The sequence below is a fragment of the Cyphellophora europaea genome (genome assembly GCF_000365145.1).
Source record: "Cyphellophora europaea CBS 101466 unplaced genomic scaffold supercont1.5, whole genome shotgun sequence".
NCBI classification, from domain to species: domain Eukaryota; kingdom Fungi; phylum Ascomycota; class Eurotiomycetes; order Chaetothyriales; family Cyphellophoraceae; genus Cyphellophora; species Cyphellophora europaea.
Window position 1 is genome coordinate 1,915,143 of NW_008481811.1, and position 19,912 is coordinate 1,935,054.

General features: G+C 54.7%; 10 protein-coding genes across 10 annotated transcripts; 6 read left to right on the plus strand and 4 right to left on the minus strand.

The window, feature by feature from the left end:
- Positions 1-108: 108 nt before the first annotated feature.
- On the plus strand, positions 109-569 carry HMPREF1541_06018 (60S ribosomal protein L30; the record flags this gene model as incomplete). Its single annotated transcript, XM_008720355.1, has 3 exons — positions 109-177; positions 236-400; positions 474-569. 3 exons carry the CDS (start codon positions 109-111, stop codon positions 567-569), a joined length of 330 nt encoding a protein of 109 aa, XP_008718577.1.
- A 959-nt stretch (positions 570-1,528) lies between these two features.
- Positions 1,529-2,346, plus strand: HMPREF1541_06019 (60S ribosomal protein L10-A; the record flags this gene model as incomplete). Its single annotated transcript, XM_008720356.1, has 3 exons — positions 1,529-1,573; positions 1,670-1,845; positions 1,896-2,346. 3 exons carry the CDS (start codon positions 1,529-1,531, stop codon positions 2,344-2,346), a joined length of 672 nt encoding a protein of 223 aa, XP_008718578.1.
- Positions 2,347-3,175: 829 nt separating this feature from the next.
- On the plus strand, positions 3,176-4,951 carry HMPREF1541_06020 (uncharacterized protein; the record flags this gene model as incomplete). The annotated part of the gene is made up of 1 exon (XM_008720357.1): positions 3,176-4,951. One exon carries the CDS (start codon positions 3,176-3,178, stop codon positions 4,949-4,951), a length of 1,776 nt encoding a protein of 591 aa, XP_008718579.1.
- A 722-nt stretch (positions 4,952-5,673) lies between these two features.
- On the plus strand, positions 5,674-7,545 carry HMPREF1541_06021 (uncharacterized protein; the record flags this gene model as incomplete). The annotated part of the gene is made up of 1 exon (XM_008720358.1): positions 5,674-7,545. One exon carries the CDS (start codon positions 5,674-5,676, stop codon positions 7,543-7,545), a length of 1,872 nt encoding a protein of 623 aa, XP_008718580.1.
- Positions 7,546-7,745: 200 nt separating this feature from the next.
- Positions 7,746-9,296, minus strand: HMPREF1541_06022 (uncharacterized protein; the record flags this gene model as incomplete). The annotated part of the gene is made up of 1 exon (XM_008720359.1): positions 7,746-9,296. One exon carries the CDS (start codon positions 9,294-9,296, stop codon positions 7,746-7,748), a length of 1,551 nt encoding a protein of 516 aa, XP_008718581.1.
- A 231-nt stretch (positions 9,297-9,527) lies between these two features.
- On the plus strand, positions 9,528-9,989 carry HMPREF1541_06023 (uncharacterized protein; the record flags this gene model as incomplete). The annotated part of the gene is made up of 1 exon (XM_008720360.1): positions 9,528-9,989. The coding sequence occupies one exon, from the start codon at positions 9,528-9,530 to the stop codon at positions 9,987-9,989; it is 462 nt and encodes a 153-aa protein (XP_008718582.1).
- Positions 9,990-10,139: 150 nt separating this feature from the next.
- HMPREF1541_06024 (uncharacterized protein) lies at positions 10,140-10,953 on the minus strand (the record flags this gene model as incomplete). Its single annotated transcript, XM_008720361.1, has 2 exons — positions 10,140-10,755; positions 10,808-10,953. 2 exons carry the CDS (start codon positions 10,951-10,953, stop codon positions 10,140-10,142), a joined length of 762 nt encoding a protein of 253 aa, XP_008718583.1.
- A 248-nt stretch (positions 10,954-11,201) lies between these two features.
- On the plus strand, positions 11,202-14,285 carry HMPREF1541_06025 (uncharacterized protein; the record flags this gene model as incomplete). Its single annotated transcript, XM_008720362.1, has 1 exon — positions 11,202-14,285. One exon carries the CDS (start codon positions 11,202-11,204, stop codon positions 14,283-14,285), a length of 3,084 nt encoding a protein of 1,027 aa, XP_008718584.1.
- A 279-nt stretch (positions 14,286-14,564) lies between these two features.
- HMPREF1541_06026 (uncharacterized protein) lies at positions 14,565-15,812 on the minus strand (the record flags this gene model as incomplete). The annotated part of the gene is made up of 2 exons (XM_008720363.1): positions 14,565-15,302; positions 15,489-15,812. 2 exons carry the CDS (start codon positions 15,810-15,812, stop codon positions 14,565-14,567), a joined length of 1,062 nt encoding a protein of 353 aa, XP_008718585.1.
- A 680-nt stretch (positions 15,813-16,492) lies between these two features.
- HMPREF1541_06027 (uncharacterized protein) lies at positions 16,493-18,406 on the minus strand (the record flags this gene model as incomplete). The annotated part of the gene is made up of 3 exons (XM_008720364.1): positions 16,493-16,589; positions 16,637-18,067; positions 18,114-18,406. 3 exons carry the CDS (start codon positions 18,404-18,406, stop codon positions 16,493-16,495), a joined length of 1,821 nt encoding a protein of 606 aa, XP_008718586.1.
- Positions 18,407-19,912: the final 1,506 nt, after the last annotated feature.

The window sequence follows — 19,912 nt, forward strand, 5'->3', positions numbered from 1 at the left end:
TTTTTTGGGCAACCATTCTTCTCCCCATCACCACTCAATCGCAATCCTCGTTCATCTGCCGGAGCGCCTCAATTCAATCTCTACTTTACACCAGTAGACAGCGCAACGATGGCCCCTAAATCTAAGAGCAAGAAGGATGCCAACTCCATCAACTCTCGATTGGCTTTGGTCATGAAGGTGAGCGCGGGAAAAATGCAATGCTTTTGCTGCTGCATGATGCTAACCGGAGAAATAGAGCGGTACTGTCACTCTCGGCTACAAGTCTACCCTGAAGAGTCTGCGCACCAACAAGGCCAAGCTGGTCATCATCAGCGGCAACACCCCTCCTCTGCGCAAGTCCGAGCTCGAGTATATTGCCATGCTTAGCAAGACCCCTGTTCACCATTTCGCTGGAAACAATGTACGTGCAATAAGAGGCCCTGAGAAGAAGCTCTCTACAGCTTCGGAGGGATGTAACACTAACTTTGGCTCAGATTGAACTGGGTACCGCCTGCGGTAAACTCTTCCGATGCTCCACCATGGCTGTCATTGATGCTGGTGACTCGGATATACTCAGCGGCCAGATTTAAATGGCTTGACGCAAACCGTATGAAGCATGTGCGGAACACTAGAGATGGCGAGCATGCCGCCTGGGAAGGACAGTCTGACGAGCAGCTGCGGTGGCAGTAACTGATCCCCAACGTCAGCATGTCATGACGACTTCATTGTCTATCACCCAACTTCAAATAGACAATCTACGACTTGACCCCGTCTTTCCAACAGTCCGATAGGACCATATAATCTACTTAGCAGTGACAAATTATGTATTTGGAAAACTTCCCGCTTTGCAAATTGACCACCACCATCGATGGGGGTCAAAGAAGGCTATTTGACCAGATACTATCTAATGACCTGCAGCCACAAGCACTCGAATACTTCTTGATGGACTGTCGACAAGTCTGCCAGGGCAGGGTGCCTATTGCACAAGCGACAGCAACCAGGCTCGGTCAAAACGATTCCGATGCCGAGTGGGTCTCGAACTTAAGACTGGCACGGTGCTTCGTGAATCACTAGATAACTAAGCCGCCGAGCTCGCCGACCAAACTTCTTTGCAGTGCTGGTAACGGGGAGTCACGGTAGCTGCTGTCGCAGGCTGTGGCCCGATTTTGTAGTGGTCATGTGTGTGGTGGACAACTGGAATAAGGGTGGAAGTCTTATTTTTGCTCAGGGAGAGGCGATGCCGGTATCTTCGGGGGCAAAGGCAATGCCTTGAGAGCCAACAATCCTCTGTAGCTAGCCACCATGCCCTGAGATTGATCGCATGTTTGCGGGAAGCCTACCTGAATTGGTGCTTCAGGTAAGAAAGTGAGTCAGAGGCGCTCCAGGCCGGAGTTAGGAAATAGACAGAGCCGCCCACAATGCCCAGTGCCAAGAGTGCTTTGAAATACACTTGGGAGGCGCAGGGACGTCTACATCTTGCGCTTTCCTGGCTCTCATCCACCTTGACATCACTCAGTCTTTTAGCAAGTTCTTCTGTCAACCCGTCAAAATGGCCAGAAGACCCGCGAGATGCTACCGCTACTGCAAGAACAAGGTATGTGCCTCTCGTTGTCACCGATAAAATCCTGCGCCACCAACAGCGACGCAAAACCTGTTTCGAAAGCGGCGACAAGTTCTAACAGCGATATAGCCCTACCCTAAGTCTCGGTTCAACCGTGGTGTGCCCGACCCTAAGATCCGCATCTTCGATCTCGGTCGCAAACGTGCCAATGTCGACGAGTTCCCTCTCTGCGTGCACATGGTCTCCAACGAGTACGAACAGCTGAGCTCTGAAGCCCTCGAAGCCGCCCGTATTTGCGCCAACAAGTGAGTAGCACCAAAATAAAAAGGAGGAGAATGGCTACTGATAGTTACAGGTACCTCGTCAAAGTTGCTGGCAAGGAAGGTTTCCATCTCCGCGTTCGCGCCCACCCCTACCACGTCGTCCGCATCAACAAGATGTTGTCGTGCGCTGGTGCCGATAGACTGCAGACCGGAATGCGTGGTGCCTGGGGTAAGCCCAACGGAACCGTCGCCCGTGTCAACATCGGTCAGATTCTTCTCTCGGTCCGCACCCGTGACTCCAACCGCGCCACCGCCATCGAGGCCCTGCGTCGTTCCATGTACAAGTTCCCTGGTCGCCAAAAGATTATCGTCAGCAAGAACTGGGGCTTCACTCCTCTTCGCCGCGACGACTACGTCAAGCTCAAGCAGGAGGGTCGTCTGCTCCAGGACGGTGCCTACGTTCAGTTCCAGCGCAACAAGGGCCGCATCGAGCAGAACATGCGCCGCTTCCCTGGTGCCTATGAGACTGCCTCTGAGGCTTAGAGTCCTTTCATTGTACGGAAATCAAGACAGAAAAACATGGTGATGATGATGAAATACTATGGGAGAGGTGAATGTTCGCCTCTAGCATTTCCGGAGTCGTGCTAAGATAGTATCAATGAGAAAGGCTCAAACTCGTACTCACTATTTCCTGCATTTATTTCGAATGAAGCAGGTCCAACAAGTCGTGCATATGACTAACAGCAGAAGGCATATCAATGGCAAGAAGTTGTTTCGCTTGGCATATTCATACTGATGCAAATGGCTCGGATTGGAAGTCTCAATCTGCAGAACAGCAGAAGTCCAACGATATAGTGACGATGAGCAAATTGTTTGACGTAGGGGCCAGTTGAAAGGATGGCAAAATGACCGGTTTCAGGGCACAGGTCCAGTGATCTTGCATATCCGTCCAGTTAAGCTCATCAGGCGACGAGGGTCCATCCCCTTATCCCTTATCGGATCGCGGCTTAAGCCACCCTCCAACAGAGTACGATGACTACGCACACGCTTCAACGTTTCCATCACAGCTGCACTTCCATGTAACGATTACGAGATGCCTGAATATCACTAACCTACGATCCTCATTCAGTAATCATACATATCACTCCTTCCCATTGAATCAGCACGTCTTTGTTCGCCATTCCGACGGATATGTCGTCACGCCTTTGACAGCGTGACCACTACCCAACCCCACATCTGCTGACTCCCAACGAGCCCAACGCGCTGCCTTTAAGACCTGGAACCATCAAAAAGAGACGGCATCAAGGGAAACTAGACCTCTTCTCCGGCGGTCGCAGGGCTTTGACCCTCCCGCTTTCTCTCGACACCAACCATGGCCTTCCAAGCACCCACTGGAGCGACTGCACGGCGCATTCTTCATACTCCCCTGCAAGATTCAACTTTGATAAGCACCGCTCGTCCGCAGTTGGAAGAGTCACAGGAATGGGTTCTCTTCTCCCCATCACAAATCGGATCCAGTACAGAGAGATCCAGTCGCACGGCTGGTTTGTCCCGGACGAGCGGTCTCGCATCTCTCCAACTTGCTGGTCGGTCACAATTAGAATCCGAAGCACTCGACGAGGACCTTACCGAAGATGGTGAGCTAGACACACTCGATGAGGGCTTGCATGCTTTCCAAGAGCCACTATACCCATCACACACGCAACACTCTCAAGGCGCTGTCCTACCCACGCACGATGGTTTGGGTGGGTTCTCTGCCTCCAGCCCACCTGTGCTGGAGCAGCTCTGGCAGCATGAGCACTATAACCCGAAGCGAAAGCACCAAGGCCATCATCGCCGGCCATCAAGCGTACAACGTCGATTTGACACTGTAGAAGAACTCGAAGCACAAGCCAACGAAGAGAAGAGGGTCCGGATAGAGAAGTGGCGATTAGATCAGTCCCAGGCGATGCTGGAGGAGGTGGAAAGAGAGACTCGCCGGCAGGTACGACGACAATCTGTACAACAGGGTGTCTCCGTCTCAGATACGCAAGACCTGCTAGGTTCAACACCGAAGCAGTCCGATTATCTACGTCCATCTCAACGAGCGGAGGCCGAGTGCGAAAACGAGCCATTCTGGCGACGGTTGACTCGTAAATTCATTCGCGACATCATTGGTATCGATGAACCTCTTTTATCCGTCATTCTTGGAGAGTCACTGCCTGAAGAAGCTCTGGAGCCCAAGCCTGCACCTTTACCTACGATACCAGAATCAACTTCAGCAGAGCTGGGATCATCTCTCGATGATGCATGGCGCGATCGCCTCCTCCATCGTATAGCCCGCGAGCTAGGCGTTTGTGTGCACGCAATCTCTCCTCATCCTGGTGCTTTCACCAGCTACACAGACACCTCTGCCCTCCCAGCTTCTTCGCAAACCCACGATTATGCTGGCCTCCCAGTTACCGCCGTTCCCATTCCCGAGACACGACAGTCTGCCAACCCGCCGTCGTCCCAAGCATTGTTTTCGTCCGCTCTTACGCCCAACTTTCCGCCTACTCTCCACTCTCCTCGTCACGCCGCTTCCTGGGGCTTTGATGACACCGCGCCGGGAACTTCGCTCCAGCAGGGTCCCACTGCGTCAACATCTTCCTCTCACCTCTCTTCCGATACTTTGGACCTTCAGCGCGAGCGCGAGTACTGGGAACGAGAGCTGGACGTCCGCATGGTATTCCGCTTTCTGAAAGAACGCATCACCGGATCTTCTCCCACAGCGCCCCCGCAGCAGCACCAGCATAACAAGAACAGTGGTGGAGCCAGCGGCTATGGCACCAGTCCGGAGGAGATCGGTAAGCGCACAGCTATCATTCGGCAGCACCATCCGCTCGTTGCGCGCGCCCACGTACGACCGGCGGCATCGGCAACGACTCCTCGGTCACCGATCAGATCGAGACGCGAGAGCCAAGTCTCTTTGACGCGGCTAGGAGCACAAGCAGGGGTGGCAGCAAGGAGACCAGGGAGTAGCTGTGCAAGTGAAAGCATGCAAAGTGGCCGAAGTCTGAGCAGGCGCAGGAGCGCCAGTGGGGCAGGTAGCGCGAACTACTGGGACTTGGGCGGCAGCGTTGGCAGCGGGAGTGTGCTGGCGAGCGGAGGTTTGTGGGGAGAGGCGTGAACACAGTCTGACACCATGAACTTGTACGATTATAGATGTGTCGATGGGACGCGCGGAAGACTGCCTGGTAATCAACACAGTGAAAGACCCGTCTTAGGGCTTTACTTGTCTACCTGTCGTGAGCCTCTGACGACATGGTGGCGGGGATCCGATGATGAATGAACGCCATTGGAGTCACGAGATGGCATAGCATATCGCGGGGGCTACAGCATGGAACGGGCGCGAACGGGCGCGGCAGGGCAACTCAGGGTGTACGAATGGCATCTTGCCATACACAGCGGACCTTTTGAGTCTTTAGGCCACTTTATATACCCTCTCAATCAACACCATCGAGATGAATCCAAACACTTAAGCTCGCTGAAGGACAAATGATCCCAGCAAACTCAGCATCTCGTCTCTGCACTTAGTTACTGCTTGAACAGAAGAAAAGAAGGCGACCAGGCAACCAGGCCCACGCCAAGAAGTGTGCCATTTAGTTCGCCTTACGAAGTTGAATCCTTAGTACGTCCCCGGAGCATCATCGATCTGTTGGCCATGCTTCCTTGCTTGAGGTCATGTACTGAGAACATCGGTCACAGCTATTGAGGGTCACTCGGAATCAAAAGTGCTACCAAGAATTTAAATGCCACCTGTTCTGATGAATACTATTGGGCTCATTTCCTCTCCATCAACCATTGGGTTTGCCAGCAACCACAGCAACCACAGACCCTCTGCACGTGAAGATGAGTCAACCTGCAGGGAACACGGCTCTCCTCATCCTCACTCAAGTAGCCTCCCGGGGTCTAACGTTCGTCGGCAACCAAGTCATTCTCCGCTACTCAGCACCTACATTACTAGGAATTGCTGTCCAACTCGAGCTCGTTTGCGTTACTGTACTGTACTTCGGTAGAGAATCTCTCCGAGTGGCCTTGCAACGCCAACCACGCATAGCTCCAGCGGATTCATCGAACTCGAAATCCAAAGATGCAGCGTCTATCCAGCTGCAAGGCGCAATCAACGCCTCCTACCTCGCCATCCTTCTGGGCATCCTGATCGGAGGCTCATCATTCGCCTACTACCTCTCCATCGCCCCCTCAGAAGCCAGGGCATCACCAAACTTCTCCCGTGCTGTCAAGTACTACATTCTTGCAACGTTAGTGGAGCTCCTCTCCGAAGCTTTCTTCGTTGTGATTCAGCAACAAGCACTCTTCGCGGCTCGAGCGGCCGCTGAGACACGGGCCGCCATTAATCGCTGCATATTCGCCTGCAGCGTTGCATTTTACACATACCGGAATGGGGACGAACCTTCGATCCTGCCCTTCGCGACCGGCCAGCTAGCTTACGGCGTCACGCTGTTCATCCTCTACTACCTAGCCGCACAGCGAGCGTTGGCGGCCACGAACTGCACTCTACTGCCCTCGATGATTCCCCGAGCCAGCAACAGCCGCGCCTTCTTCTCCCTCTTTCCCAGACCGCTCCTCTCCCTCGCCACCACTCTCTACGCCCAATCCATATTCAAGCTCCTCCTCACGCAAGGCGACACGCTCCTCCTCTCGCTCCTCGCCCCCCTCCACTCCCAAGGCGCCTTCGCTCTCGCCTCCAACTACGGCGGCCTTTTAGCCCGGCTCCTCTTCCAACCCATCGAAGAATCCTCGCGCAACACCTTCGGCGCCCTCCTCTCCAACCCCACCCCCACCGCTCCCTCAGAGTCCAACACCCGCACCGCCCTCACCCACCTCGCCCTAACCCTGCACACCTACACCCTCGGCGCCCTCCTCGCCGCCGTCTTGGCCCCACCCCTCCTCCCGACCCTCACGCCCCTGGCCCTCTCCCCACAATGGCGCACCCGGGAAACCACCTCCCTCCTCGCCGCGTACGTCTACTACGTGCCCCTCACGGCCGTCAACGGCGTGCTCGACGCCTTCGTCACCAGCGTCGCCACCCCCGCCCAACTGCACTGGCAGTCCCTGTCCATGGCGGGCTTCACGGCCCTGTACGGCGCCGCGGCCTGGTTGTTTTTGAACAAGATGGATGTGGGCGCGCAGGGCCTCGTGTGGGCGAATGCCGTGGGCATGCTGGCGCGCGTTGCGTGGGGGGCGTGGTTTGTCGCGCGGTGGATCGCGGATCATGGAAGCCGGCATCCTGCCGCTGTGGTTGCCGCCGACGCCGCCGCTGCTACTGCTGAGCGACCTCCCGATGATGATGATGATAATGATGCGGGGGAGGTGGTGAAGGTGAAGGCGAGAAAGGCAAGCGCAGAAGTTAGCAATGCCTGGTTCTGGCCCAAGGCCCTACCAGACGCGCTGTCGTTCGTCGCGGCGGTGGGGGTGTGGATGGGGCTGCGACTGACGCTGCCCAACGCCGAGGGGGTGCGAGGGGGAGGAGGAGTGCTGCATCTGCAGCACTTGAGCTTTGTGGCTATGGGCGGGCTCGTATTGGGCGTGAGTATCTTGCTGCAGGAGATGGAGTTCTTGGCGGAGATGCTGAGGACGGTAGTGCCGAGAAGGATCGTGGAGAGGGTGCCTGGGTTAAAGGAGTTTTTGGGTGGGGGTCAGCAGTCGGGGGTGGTGGGGGTGGAGAGAGGCAGTGGTGGGGAGGGGAAGAAGGAGCTGTGAACGTGGATGATTGGATTAGTTCGACACGGTTGTGTGGTCATTGGATCATGAAGACGTCCATGCCACAACTCTACATCTGTATCTAGATCTAGATCTAGCACCGATTTGAGGCTCAAAACAGTCCAAGAACGCCATGCTTTTCCGACACCATGTCTATCGCACACTCTTGAGGCCAATAACACCGATCTCACATGACACACTCAGTCGTCAAACGTGACCTTCGTCGCCTTCTTACCCTCCATGCCTTCCTTGGGACCGAAGGCGCCGTACGCTTCGTGCGTCTTCTTCTTCACGGTCGTACCGAACTTGAGCAACTCCTGGGGCACCGGCTGATTCGCGCCCTTTAGCACATTCACCAGCGCTCCGGCAAGTGCCTTGTCATGCTCTGTGAAGAGTGTGATGGCCAAGCCTTCCTTGCCGGCACGGCCTGTGCGGCCGATGCGGTGCACATAGTCCTCGGCGGTGAGTGGGAAAGTGACGTTGATGACGAGTTTGACCTCCGGAATGTCGAGGCCACGGGCAGCGACGTCGGTAGCGACGAGAATGTTGGTTTTGCCTGATTTGAAGGCCGAGAGGGAGGCGAGACGGGCGGACTGCGCAAGGTCGCCGTGGATGCCGGCCACGGGGTAGCCGCGGGATTTGATGAAGGACTCGATGCGAGTAGCCTCCTTCTTGTAGAGGCAGAAGACGAGGATGCGGTCTTTGCTCTTGGCTCCGGCGAGGTGTTGCTTCAGGAGCTGGAGAAGGCGTTGCTGCTTAGCGTCGGGTTGCACAACTTCGACCGTCTGCTTTATGCGCGTGTTGGCACGGAGGTCACCGGTGTCAGAGGGCGGATGGCCGATGGTGACTTTGACTGGGCTGTTCATGAATGTGGCGGCTAAGTCACGGATGGACTTGGGCCAGGTAGCAGTAAACATGGCGGTCTGCCTTTTCGAGGAGCTGGGCATCTCGGAGATGATCTGCCGAATGTCGTCTTCGAAACCCTTGTCCAACATACGATCGGCCTCGTCGAGCACCAAGTAGCGGGTCTTTGATACGGAGAGTGTTCCGTCAGACATGAAGTCTTTCATTCGGCCGGGTGTGCCAACAACAATGTTTACGTGCTTGAGAGCTCGCCGTTGGTCATCCTTATTGCTGCCACCGTAGATACAGGTGCTTTTCAACGGAGTAGAGGCACAGAGGTCGGCAATCTGATCGTGAACCTGAATTGCAAGTTCGCGCGTGGGAGCAATAATGACCGCGCGAACGCCTTTTTGTTTTTTAAGGGATAGCAGGCGTGCCACGAGAGGGAGCCCAAAGGCTATGGTTTTGCCACTGCCAGTCTCGGCAATGCCGACAACATCACGGCTGGAGAGAAGGAAGGGCCAGGTCGAAGACTGAATCGACGAGGGTGCGGTGAACTTTGAGAATGCGGAGGAGAATTGAGCGGAGAGTTCGGTAGGCAATTGCTTGAAAGAGAGAATGGGGCGGAGACCGCTGGATTGAGGGTCGGAGATCTCGACGGACTGAGAGGTATGGAAGGCGTCGATATCAGACTGTGGGAGGGCGGTCAAAGAAGGATGTTGCTTGTAGTCCTGCTCGCTCTCATTCTCGTCCTTGCTTTGTTCGGGCACAGGCGTTGAGGCGGCAGTGGCATCGGTGGAGGAGGGAGTGATGTCCTCATACTTCAAGGCTTCTTTGCGTTCCTTTCTTCTCTTCTTGCGCTCCTGCTTCTCCAGCGCCGCAGAGTCGTCTAACTTGTGTTTGCTCATCGTTGCTGTGATCTGGGTCAGAAGTAATGCAGCAGACGGACTTGGTGTTACACGGTCGACTCTGGATGTCTGCCAAAATTTTATTTCACTGCCTCGGCCGGAACAACGTGTCCCCGACGGCGGTCTGGTCGACTTCTCCGAGAAACAAAAAAAGTACCGACGACTTCTCTCTGTTGGTTGTCACTCCAGGAACTTCTCTCATAACTTCATTATATCATCGTTGCTGCAGCTATGTCTGGCAAAACACCTCTCGAGTCCGTCCAAGCGTGCTGGGAGCGCGTATCGGCGAACTCGCCGGTGTACAATTTTTTCTTCACGGGCATGAAAATTGTCTCTGCTGAACATGGCTCAATGGTCGCAAGCATCCCGGTCAATGGCAACATGATAAACTCCAAGGGCGGTCTGCATGGCTCTGTCTCTGCTACGATCGTCGACTGGGCTGGTGGGATGGCCATCGCCAGTACTGGTCTGGAAAAGACCGGCCTGAGTACCGATATCCACGTAAGTTACGTGAGCACTGCAAAGGAAGGAGACGTCTTGACTATCGAAGGCAAGGCCAACAAAGTCGGACGCAACATGGGATTTACCACTGTGACTATTTACAAGGGAACTGGCGACCAGCAATCTGTCGTGGCTCACGGAACACACACGAAGTACATTCTGCGTGATCAAGAAAGCAAGCCTCAGCCCTAAACCAAACACGCTTTCTTCTTTGCATCTGGCAAGCTATTAAATCTTGCGTCGGATTCACTCGGATGGCGGAGAATGACTCGGCTCCTATTGCTTTAGATCTCTGCTCTTTGGCATAATGAAAGGTAGAGAATTTTGGATGCCATACAACTATCATGCCGTCAACCGCCCGCTATCTATCCAGGCTTTCCATGGGCCTCCGAGCTGCTCCGCAAGTGTCTTTGGTGAACGTCCCTCGGAATCGTTGACGTTGCGGATGTCGATCCCCTTGACTCGGTCCTCTCTGCTCAGACCCAGACTCGTCATTGCCTCAAGGACCTGTGCAGGAAATTGCGACCAGTCCAGTGTGGAAGCGAGAGCAAGTAGAAGCCAAGCCACGTCTTCCCGCCCATATCGAATAGCAACATGCAGTCCGGAGCCTTCGATTCCTTCAAAAGTGCCCGTGTATGTGAGGAAGTCCGTGTCCGGCTGGTCGTGTACTTCATCCGCGTCGTCTTCGTCCTCGTCTGTGTCCTGGATCATGTGGATGATTGCGTCGACGTCGCCTTCCCGACAGAATTGCAGATACGCATGGGCACGTCTCTCCTCAGGGTAAGCCCGCAGGTAGGCCTCCTCCGTGGCCGACGGGAGGATATCGAACTTCTCCTGGATACCTCCCTCGTTGCGGATGGTGCATAGGACCTGTTGATGGCCTGACTCTGAAAGTGAAGAAATGTCCTTTGAGCAATTGGGGCATTGTGTAATGGTGTATGCCTCTAAGAAGCACTCCCTGACCATAGTCGTAAGTAGAGATAACATGTCACATACGAAAGTCTGCCTACCAGTGGTAATGGCATCCACAGGAGAGTTCCACATCATCTGGAATCGCCTCTGACTTTGCCGGTGCCTTGCTGTCTTCGTCGTCACTGTCGGGCTCGATCTCCAGCCACAAGGTGTCGTGGCAGCTCGCACAGATTTGGTCAGCCATTCTGTCAGATATTGTGTATTCAGGGCCAGAACATGTACCGAAAACAACAGAGCGACGGGGAGCAGACACAGCGTTGTAAAAAAATATTTGGACAGGTGGTGATCAGTTCAACTCTTCTTATTTCCGGTTATCTCCCCGTTGCGGCGTGGAGCGGAACTGCAAGGGTATGTATACAATGAACACTCCTTCTCCTTGACAACGTTAGGCGCTCCGTCTCCAGCCTACTCCTATGCTCGTAACAACATAGCATGGAGGGCCACCCGACTGTGGACGCAGGCTCCGGATCTGTCCTGAACGACGAGAATCCTCCAAATCTCACAAAACCGCAATCTACTCCCTCCGCAACCCCTGTGCTGCCCTCAACGTCGGACCGCCTACGCGCCTTTCAGAACTCGGCGCTACAATTCCTTTCTACCGCAAGCAATGAGACACTTGGCGCTTGTGCTGTTGGTCTTGCAGCCTCTACGTACCTCGTGCTCGGACGCCTTGGCCTAGTTCTGATCGGCGCAGTTGGTGGTATCGTCTTACATGCCACATGGGAGGGCCAAGCTGCTTCCGACGACGGCGATGGCGGCCAAGAGCGCCAACAGAAAAAGAAGCGAGAGCTAGGGATAGAGGTCGTCAAGAGAGCGCTCGACTGGCGGGACCGCAAGCACGAGGAACAGACAAGTGCTGAGACCGGGCAGCTTGACACTTCTGCCCGTCTCACAGACCCGGACTATGAACTAAATTACTCGGGCTTCCAACCAGAGACTCAGGCGGCCCTCAACGAGTTCACAGAAGCAGTCATTCGAGACTATGTGCACTGGTGGTACCGCCCACTCCTCCCGACGGAACATTCATTCCCAGCCGCATGTCGGCAGACCCTTACACAATTTATCCTGTCATTCTCAAACCGGCTGTCTCGCAAACGGACAGCCGACCCTGTCCTCGATTTTATGGCCAACTCCACATCTATCATGATTGTGTTCTTCAGTGAGCTGGGCTCCGCACTCAAAGCATCGCAAAATCAGGACCCAGCTGTTGCCATACAAACATACCTGCAGTATCAACCTGATAGCAACCTGGCGAACGTCATCAACACGTCTCAGCAAGAGCGAAAGCTTGCCGTTGTCTCGGATGATATACTGCAGAGCTTTCTGGACAAGCAATCCTACGAGTGTCCTCCAGTGAAAGCATTCCTGCGAGAAGTGCTTTGTGGCCTCATTCTCCAACCCATGATTGTTATGTGCTCCAAACCGGAGTGGATCAACGGCTGGATCGTTTATCTACTGGAAGATGGCGAGCCTGAGGTAATGAATATCATCGACGCTGGCGTCGGTAACATGAACAAGGGTTCTCAGAGCCCAACCAAGGCTACTTCAAAAGAGCAAGCAAAACATCAACGTAGAGTCAGCAGAGCCGAGGAGGCCATGCAACAGGCAATTGAGGAAGCAGAAAAGCTCAATGCCATGATTGCTGAAGACGAAGCACGGCGGAAGCGTGATGTTGCTACTTCTGAGAGCGAAGAGACCACGTCCGTAGCGACTACCGATACCGGCGTCGCAGGCATTACCACTCCCACATCTTCGGACAGTGGCCGCAACAGGAAGTCGGCACGCTCTTCATTCATGTTCGACGCGGAAGGGAATGCTATTCAGTCAGCAAGCGCAAGCCCGACTCGTAGGGGAGGTCGTACTGCGCTGGACGAGACCCATGAGATTGTCGAAGCACCTCGGGATGATGGTCCTCTAATTGAGCCTCTTGCCTTATCAGCTTCCACAGAAGCCCTGGGCCAGACAGCACAGACCTTCGATGATATGGGCTTGGAAGGGTCCGCCGAACCCGAGATTGCAGAGGTTGTCGTACCCCTTCCTCTCACCTTACAGCATGCTTTTATCACCTTGATCGATCTGGGCGATGGCGATGATAGATCGACTATCAAAAAGGAGCCTAGGGACGACCTGTACATGATCCAGATTGAGCCAGCGTCCTCCAAGTTCCCCGGATGGATGGTGACCCGTGGGTATTTGGACTTTGTCAAGATCCACCCTACGCTTCTGACCATAGCCAAAATCTCTGGTGTACCTGAGTTCTCACAACAGTATCCGGAGCTACCGTCATGGAAAGGCGTGGCCAGGAAACCATTCCGCACCGGCTTGGAGTACTATCTGCGGGATGCCCTGAAGTATGAGCGACTGGCTGAAAGCGATACGATGAAGAAGTTCCTTGATAAGGAGGTCGGCATCTCAAAAGCGCCAACTCAGACAAAGAACGTTTTCGTTCAAGGCGGTGCAGCTCTGGAAAATGTGGGCAAGGGGTTCGTGAACGTCCTAGGACAGGGAGGGAAGGGTATCGCTGGCGGTGGGAAAGCTGTTCTTGGAGGTGTTCAAGGAGCTTTTGGTACCATAACCTCTGGCATCGCGGGCCCAAAGAAGCCGACTACACCGCAACGGCCCATTCAGTCAATGAACAGAACGACCACAGGATCCAGTATTGCTGTTCCTCGCTTCAGTCAAGAACTGCCGAGAAAGAGCGTTGAGATCAGCGAAGCGCAAGGCGAGACTCGACCTGCCAAACCTATACGGATGAGCTCCGACTACAACCAGCAGTCTGGTCCCGCTTCACATGCTGCATCGTCGCCCAGGGAGTCCCAGGAGTCACTCCATCTCCCACCACCGCCCGATGCAATATCAGATGAGTACGTGCCGATCAAACCGATGAGCGCGAAAAACCCTGCCAAAGAGTCGTTGGAGGAGGAGAGGTCGATGCCCAGCACTCCGACGTCTTCTCACCTTCCACCAGACAGTATGTCAGCGAGTAGGGCGTCTCTGCCGAAGAAGAAGACCCAACATAGTCCTATAACCGAAGGCGAGACTCGAGTAATTATCGACCTGATGTTCGCCATCATCACCGAGCTGTACTCCCTGTCCTCGGCATGGACAATCAGGCTGTCGCTCCTCTCCGCCGCCAAAACATACCTGCTTCGCCCCCAAAACCCGCAGCTCGAGTCAATTCGGGTGCTGCTACAAGAGTCGGTCCTAGACGCCAACTTCTCCGACGCAGGACTCGCCGCGCACATCCGAAAATTGCGGGAGAACGCAGCAGCGACGGAAGAAGAACGAGCCAACTGGCCTGCTGAGCTGACAGCCGAAGAAAAGGAGAATCTTCGCATCAAAGCACGCAAGCTGCTGGTGGAACGAGGCATGCCGCAGGCCCTCACGAGTGTCATGGGCGCAGCGGCAAGTGGGGAGGCCTTGGGCCGGGTATTTGATTGTCTGCAGATAGAGGAGGTGGCTCGAGGTCTTATCTTCGCGTTGACGCTGCAGGCGATTCGAGCTACGACGCAGTGATCAATGTTCGATAGCGATGATCACTCCATGTACCATGAAACGACCTTATTGTATGAATAGAAAAGGCATAACGAGAGAGGAAACACGGCACGTGCACAACATCAACTCTTGACTCCGGTAATGCAATGCTTTTTCTTGCCTGTTGATCATGATGCTGCGTACTGGCTTCGCACGACGGCCAGATACTTCCCGAGACCATACATCTCCATCCTTCCTATGTTTTTACAGCATCCCTTTCACCCCACCCAGCTGCCCGCCGCCATCGCCCATTCATCACTTTCACTCAACGCGACAAATGATCTTCCCCATGCTCACATTCCTCTCCAACATCCGATGCGCCTCCTGCACCTCCTTCCAATCAAACACCTTCTCCACCGGCACCCTAAAGCTCCCATCCCTGAACTTCGGCAGCGCGTGCTCGGCCAAGATGTCCCTCAACTTGCCCTGATACGCCTCGTCCCTGGCCCGCAGCGTGCTGCCCTCGAAGCGCAACCTCTTGCGGAGGAACCTGCCGATATCGATCCCGCCCGGAACGTCGACCTTGGCGCCGCCCATGGTGCCGAGACTGACGATGCGGCCGTTCAGCGCCGCGGCATTGAGGTTCCCGTCGAAGTAGGGCGCGCCGACGAAATCGATGATCAGATCCACGCCCTCGCCGCCAGTGTGCTCCAGCACGGCCTGATCCCAGGGCTTGCTCGCGTCCTTGTAGCTGAACCCGGCATCCGCGCCGTAGGACTTCGCGAAATCGATTTTGTCCTGCGACGACGTGGTGACCAGGACTTCCTTGACGCCCTCGGCGCGGCAGAGCTGGATGCCGGAGAGGGAGACGCCGCTGGCGCCCGCGTGCCAGAGGACGCGCTTGTCTTGGACGGTCTTGGAGCCGATGGGGTCCGAGAGGCCGCCGATCATGAAGAGGGCTTGCGTCGCGGTGATCCAGGTTTCGGGGATGCCGGCGGCGGCTTCGAAGCTGAGTTCGTCGGGTTTGTGGAGGAGCATGTGCGTGGAGACGGCGATGTACTGTTGGTGGAAAGGGAGGAGTGTTAGTTTGGGGGGTCCCCTGTTGGTGGTCTATGAGGGGGAGGGGATCTAGTCGCGATGGTGGCTAGGGACAGCACAGTACAGCACCTCTGACCCATGATGCAGCCGTAAAACGTGCATGCAGCCCTGCTGCGCCAAAGCCACGAAAAGAAGACATCAACTCACCTCAGCATAAGCGCCGCCATAAGCCAGCCCGAAAACCGCGTCGCCCTCCTTGAAACCCCGCTCGTGCTCCGAACTCCCAAACGAAACGATCGTTCCAGAGAACTCGACACCCAGCGTAGAGGGGGCCTGCGGCGGCAGCGGGTACATGCCCTCACGCTGCAAGAGGTCCATGCGGTTAAGACCGAAGGCTTTGACCTTGACGAGGGCCTGCGTGGCGGTGGGTTTGGGCACGGCGGTTTGGTCGTTGATGTACAGGGCGTCGATGCCGCCTTTGCCGCCGTGGATGTCGACGGCGTTCATGGTGGTGGGGATTGATGGAGCCATGGTTGTGGAGGCGGGAAGGAAGGGAGGGTCCGCCGGGTGATTAGGTAGCACGAAGGGGATGTGTCGGGGTCGTTGATGGCTTCTTGTTGTTGTTTGAGAAGTAGTGTGATGGCAATGATGGGCGGCTCAAGGCGTCAAGTGTATGTATACTCTTGGGTGCGAAGTATATATACTGTGCCTCGGTACCAGCGATGCGGATCGGAGACTGTACCAATCAGATCAGGAAACAGTCCGCGGTCTTGTCTGTAGCTTAGTCAAATGGTCAGGTCTTTGGCACATGCTCAGCGTCAGAAAATAGTGTGCTGGGAATAGGCGAATTCGCAGGGACAAGTACCCAGGACTACATTGGTGCTCGCGGGCGGGGCGAGAGAAGTGGGCAATGGAAATTGGTGGATGATGTAATTATGCCTGCCCCACAAGGTTAATGCGAAGGTTCTATACACCGGGTGAGGTTGTTTGTCAGCGGTGTTGAGCTGGATTCGCCGACTCCTCGGTAGGCTAGCTACTGAAGCAACAGCTAGCAAAGGTCATATCCGAAGCCCACGAATCACGCGCGAGGTCTTCTATGAGTCGATGGTCATTCAAGGCATACAGTCTGTACGAAGTGCTTCAGTCATCAATCCACCGTCGCCGTGTCCATCGAGGAGCATCTCTTACTTCTCATGCCCTCATGCATCGACTCAATCGCCAAGGTTGTACTGCTTGATCAGCTCAATCAACTTCTGTGACTCGGCAACATAGTTGATCGCGCCCGCGGACGTGACCTGATATCTCACCCTGTTGCAGTTAGCATCACTCGATCTGAATAATGGAGCTCCACATACCTCTGCTGCTCCTGGAAGCTGTCCATCTTCGCCTTGCTCTTGAAATTCCACGTTCTGCAGTTGGCATCGGAAAAGATGTCGCTAGCCTTCTTCTCGTCCACCTCTTTGATATCCATCAGTTCATCGGCGCTCATGCCCATGATGCTTCGGCCGGTCTCGTCAAAGCAGCTGAGCCACAATTGACCAGTATGGTCGCTCACGTTGACACTCATAATGTAGCGGTACTGCGGCTTGGGGTAGCTCTTGTCACATCGTTCACAACGCCACTGGCCGGGTTCATTCTCAATCACCTTCTTGTTGCAACCTTCCGACGAGCAAGCGGGGTAACAAAAGTTGTCTTGCTTGATGTACTGGATGGAGGCTTTGAGGGAGAAGAAGTCGGCCTTCTCGCTGTCCATGCCTAAGCCTTCTTCCTTGACTTGGGCGATCGTCTTGAACGGGTCACGAGAGCCACCCGCACCAAAAACGGTGCTAGTAACGTTCGCATGCGTGGCGAATGACTCGCTGTGGCCTTGCGATTGATACCAGCCTTTCAACTTGTGCGATTCCGGTATGTCCGGGCTGGCTGTCATCGAGCCGGAGCTCAGAAGCGACAAGCTTCGGCCACCAAAGTCGGACACTTTGACGCCCTTGAACGCCACCACCGAGTCCGGAGGAAGCTCGAAGCCCGAAGCCGTCTTGCCCCAGATGGTGAGGCGGACCGAGTAGCCAGTATTGTCCACCAAAGTGAGGTCACGCTTGTCGTACGGCTTGCTTGTAGTTTTGGAGGTAATCTGGTTGGTCTCGCCTACCTCTTTGATGACGCCAATGATATCGATAGTGGTATCTTTCTCGACTGATTGAAGGTCGGAGATTGGTGTGAAGTTGAATGTGACTTGTGGCACACCAGCCTCCTCTTCAGCCTTCTCCACCACCGTATCACGCTCAAACGTCAGCTCGTAGTCGTTGCTCAGATTGGAGAACTGCTTCTTCGCAATCTGGACTCGGCAAGGTGAAGAGATGTAGTAGACTTGGCCCTCCTGGAACAACTCGTACAGCTGATCGCATTGGTCATTGAAGCCAGTCGCTCGGATCTCGCCACTTTCGTCCAACAGGTTCACACTGAACAGTTTGCCCTCACCCTTCATATTGTGCCATGTCTTGATGTCTGATTTGTTGGTGCATCGTGCCTTGATGGTCCATTTGTGGGAATATGGGGAGAGTGCCTCTATTGGGTAGATGTTGGCGTTATTCGACGACGAAGGGCCTTTGTTGTGCGTAGGCAACGACCGGGACTGCTGCTGTTGTTGGCCATAGAAGTTATTGCTTGGGATGTTGTTGAGGTTGGGTTTCGTCTCCTCTTCTGGCTTCGTTTCGAGCGGCTGGGGCGCGCCCAGTTTCTCCATGACGCCGAGTTCTTCGATGACCTCGAGTTCCGTAACGATGAGAATTCTAACATGGTCAGCAGCAGAATGGTACGAACCTGGAAAGTACTCACTTCTTGCCTTTCACGTTGTTGGCCTGATAGCCGAGCAGTTTGACAAAGCAGTTGGTCTTCATGCTGCCACTGGTGATGTGATGGTTGGCAGCGGTAGCAAGCATGGTCTGAATGTAGTTTTTGCTATCGCTGAAGATAACACGATACCGCTCCGCACCGCCCGTATTGCTTGCAATCGGTTTGATCTGAACGCATTGGACGATGGGCTGCTGGACGACAGCGGCGCCTCCATCAAAGATGGCGGAGATGGAGCCCGCATCGATTCGAGCAAGTGCTTGCGCTGGAGTCGCCATCTCGAATGATCCGTAGAGACAGGACTTGCGAGAGTGATCACGAGTGCTGCAATGAGAAGGGAACAGGATTGATGTTTACTAAGGCGGCGAAGAGTTGCCCCGCCGAAAGTTGCCTGCGCCTAAAACGCGTCTCGCTCGACGCGTTAATTGATTTCTTGGCATGTTTGCATCGCTTCAAATTGTTTGGACCTCCGACATCTTACCTCAGCCACTTCGGCCTTGTCATCTCTTCACTCTCACTTAAGACTGAATAGGTAGCAAAATCAACATTCGCACACAGAGCACAGATGTTCAAAAACCAAAGACCATCATCCCTGATTCGAACCGCCAAAAACGTTTCCCAGAAGCGGTGTCGTAATTCCGGTTCTGGGGCGTTAAACCCTACCTTGAGGGTTTTACCGCATGTACTAGTAGGCGGTACATGTTTTCTCTGATGAGGTAAGCTACCTAGTAGGTGAGGTAGCTGTCGTACTTGACCACCTGCTTGGCCAGAGTCTGTTGGTATGCCAAACCGCTAGCAGCGTCGCAACAACGTCGTATAGGCCAGCTCCTCAGACCCGAGGAATTCCTAATGTCTGATATTGGTACCTGTTGCTGGAGTAAAAAGTTGGTGAACTGATATATATCCAGTGACTGGTTGCCAGGCGGAAAGGGGAGTTGGGTAAGTGACTGACAGTAAAGGAGTGGTAGCCTTATTCCAGGCTGGCGAGGCTGCGCTTGCGAAACAGTGGATTGTCGAGATCCAGGAAATACTACCTCGCCTCCGCCGGTTTCGAAGGCCTTTGGGGGTCTCCTCCCATCAAATAGCAGAGCCGGCACAAAAGCCATTGGCTGTCTGCCAGGGCATCTACTCACAACTTCGGCACGGCGACTTACGATATGGGAGACGTTGCCAGTTCTCGACAGTGGCGTTGACGATTTGAGGGTAGTCAAATGCATTCTCAGGTACCAAGTAGGCGGAACCAGTCCACCACTGCTTTCTCAAGATCGGCAAGTGGGCCATAACACACCGAAAGTCTGGGTCATTCGGTCTATAATAGTACACATACTTTACATATTACCGGCGTACTGCGAGTACTAATAAACCAGACTCCAAGGTTCAATACCACCCGTGCCGAGTATAACATCCTCTTCACGAGCAAGAACGCCCTCATGAGCATATCGCATAGCCGACACCAGCAGCATCGACGACCCCGAGCCTGAGGTACCGAGCAAATATCTTACTATTACTTATCGGCAGCCATTCATACCACCACTGCCACTTCCACCGCAATCCAACCATATAACCACCTCCAACACACCCATTCCTCCCCCCTCTCACCGCCAATGGACACTTCCCCCTCCTCTCTGACACCACTGCCCTCGCCCGCCCTTCCACCCCTTCCCAGCCCCACCATCCACCAGATTCGCCGACATGACCACCTCCAGAACCACCTCTCCACCCACCCCCCCCCTCTACACCACCCTGCTCGCCCTCCTCAGCACCATGTCTCTCCTCCTCCTCTG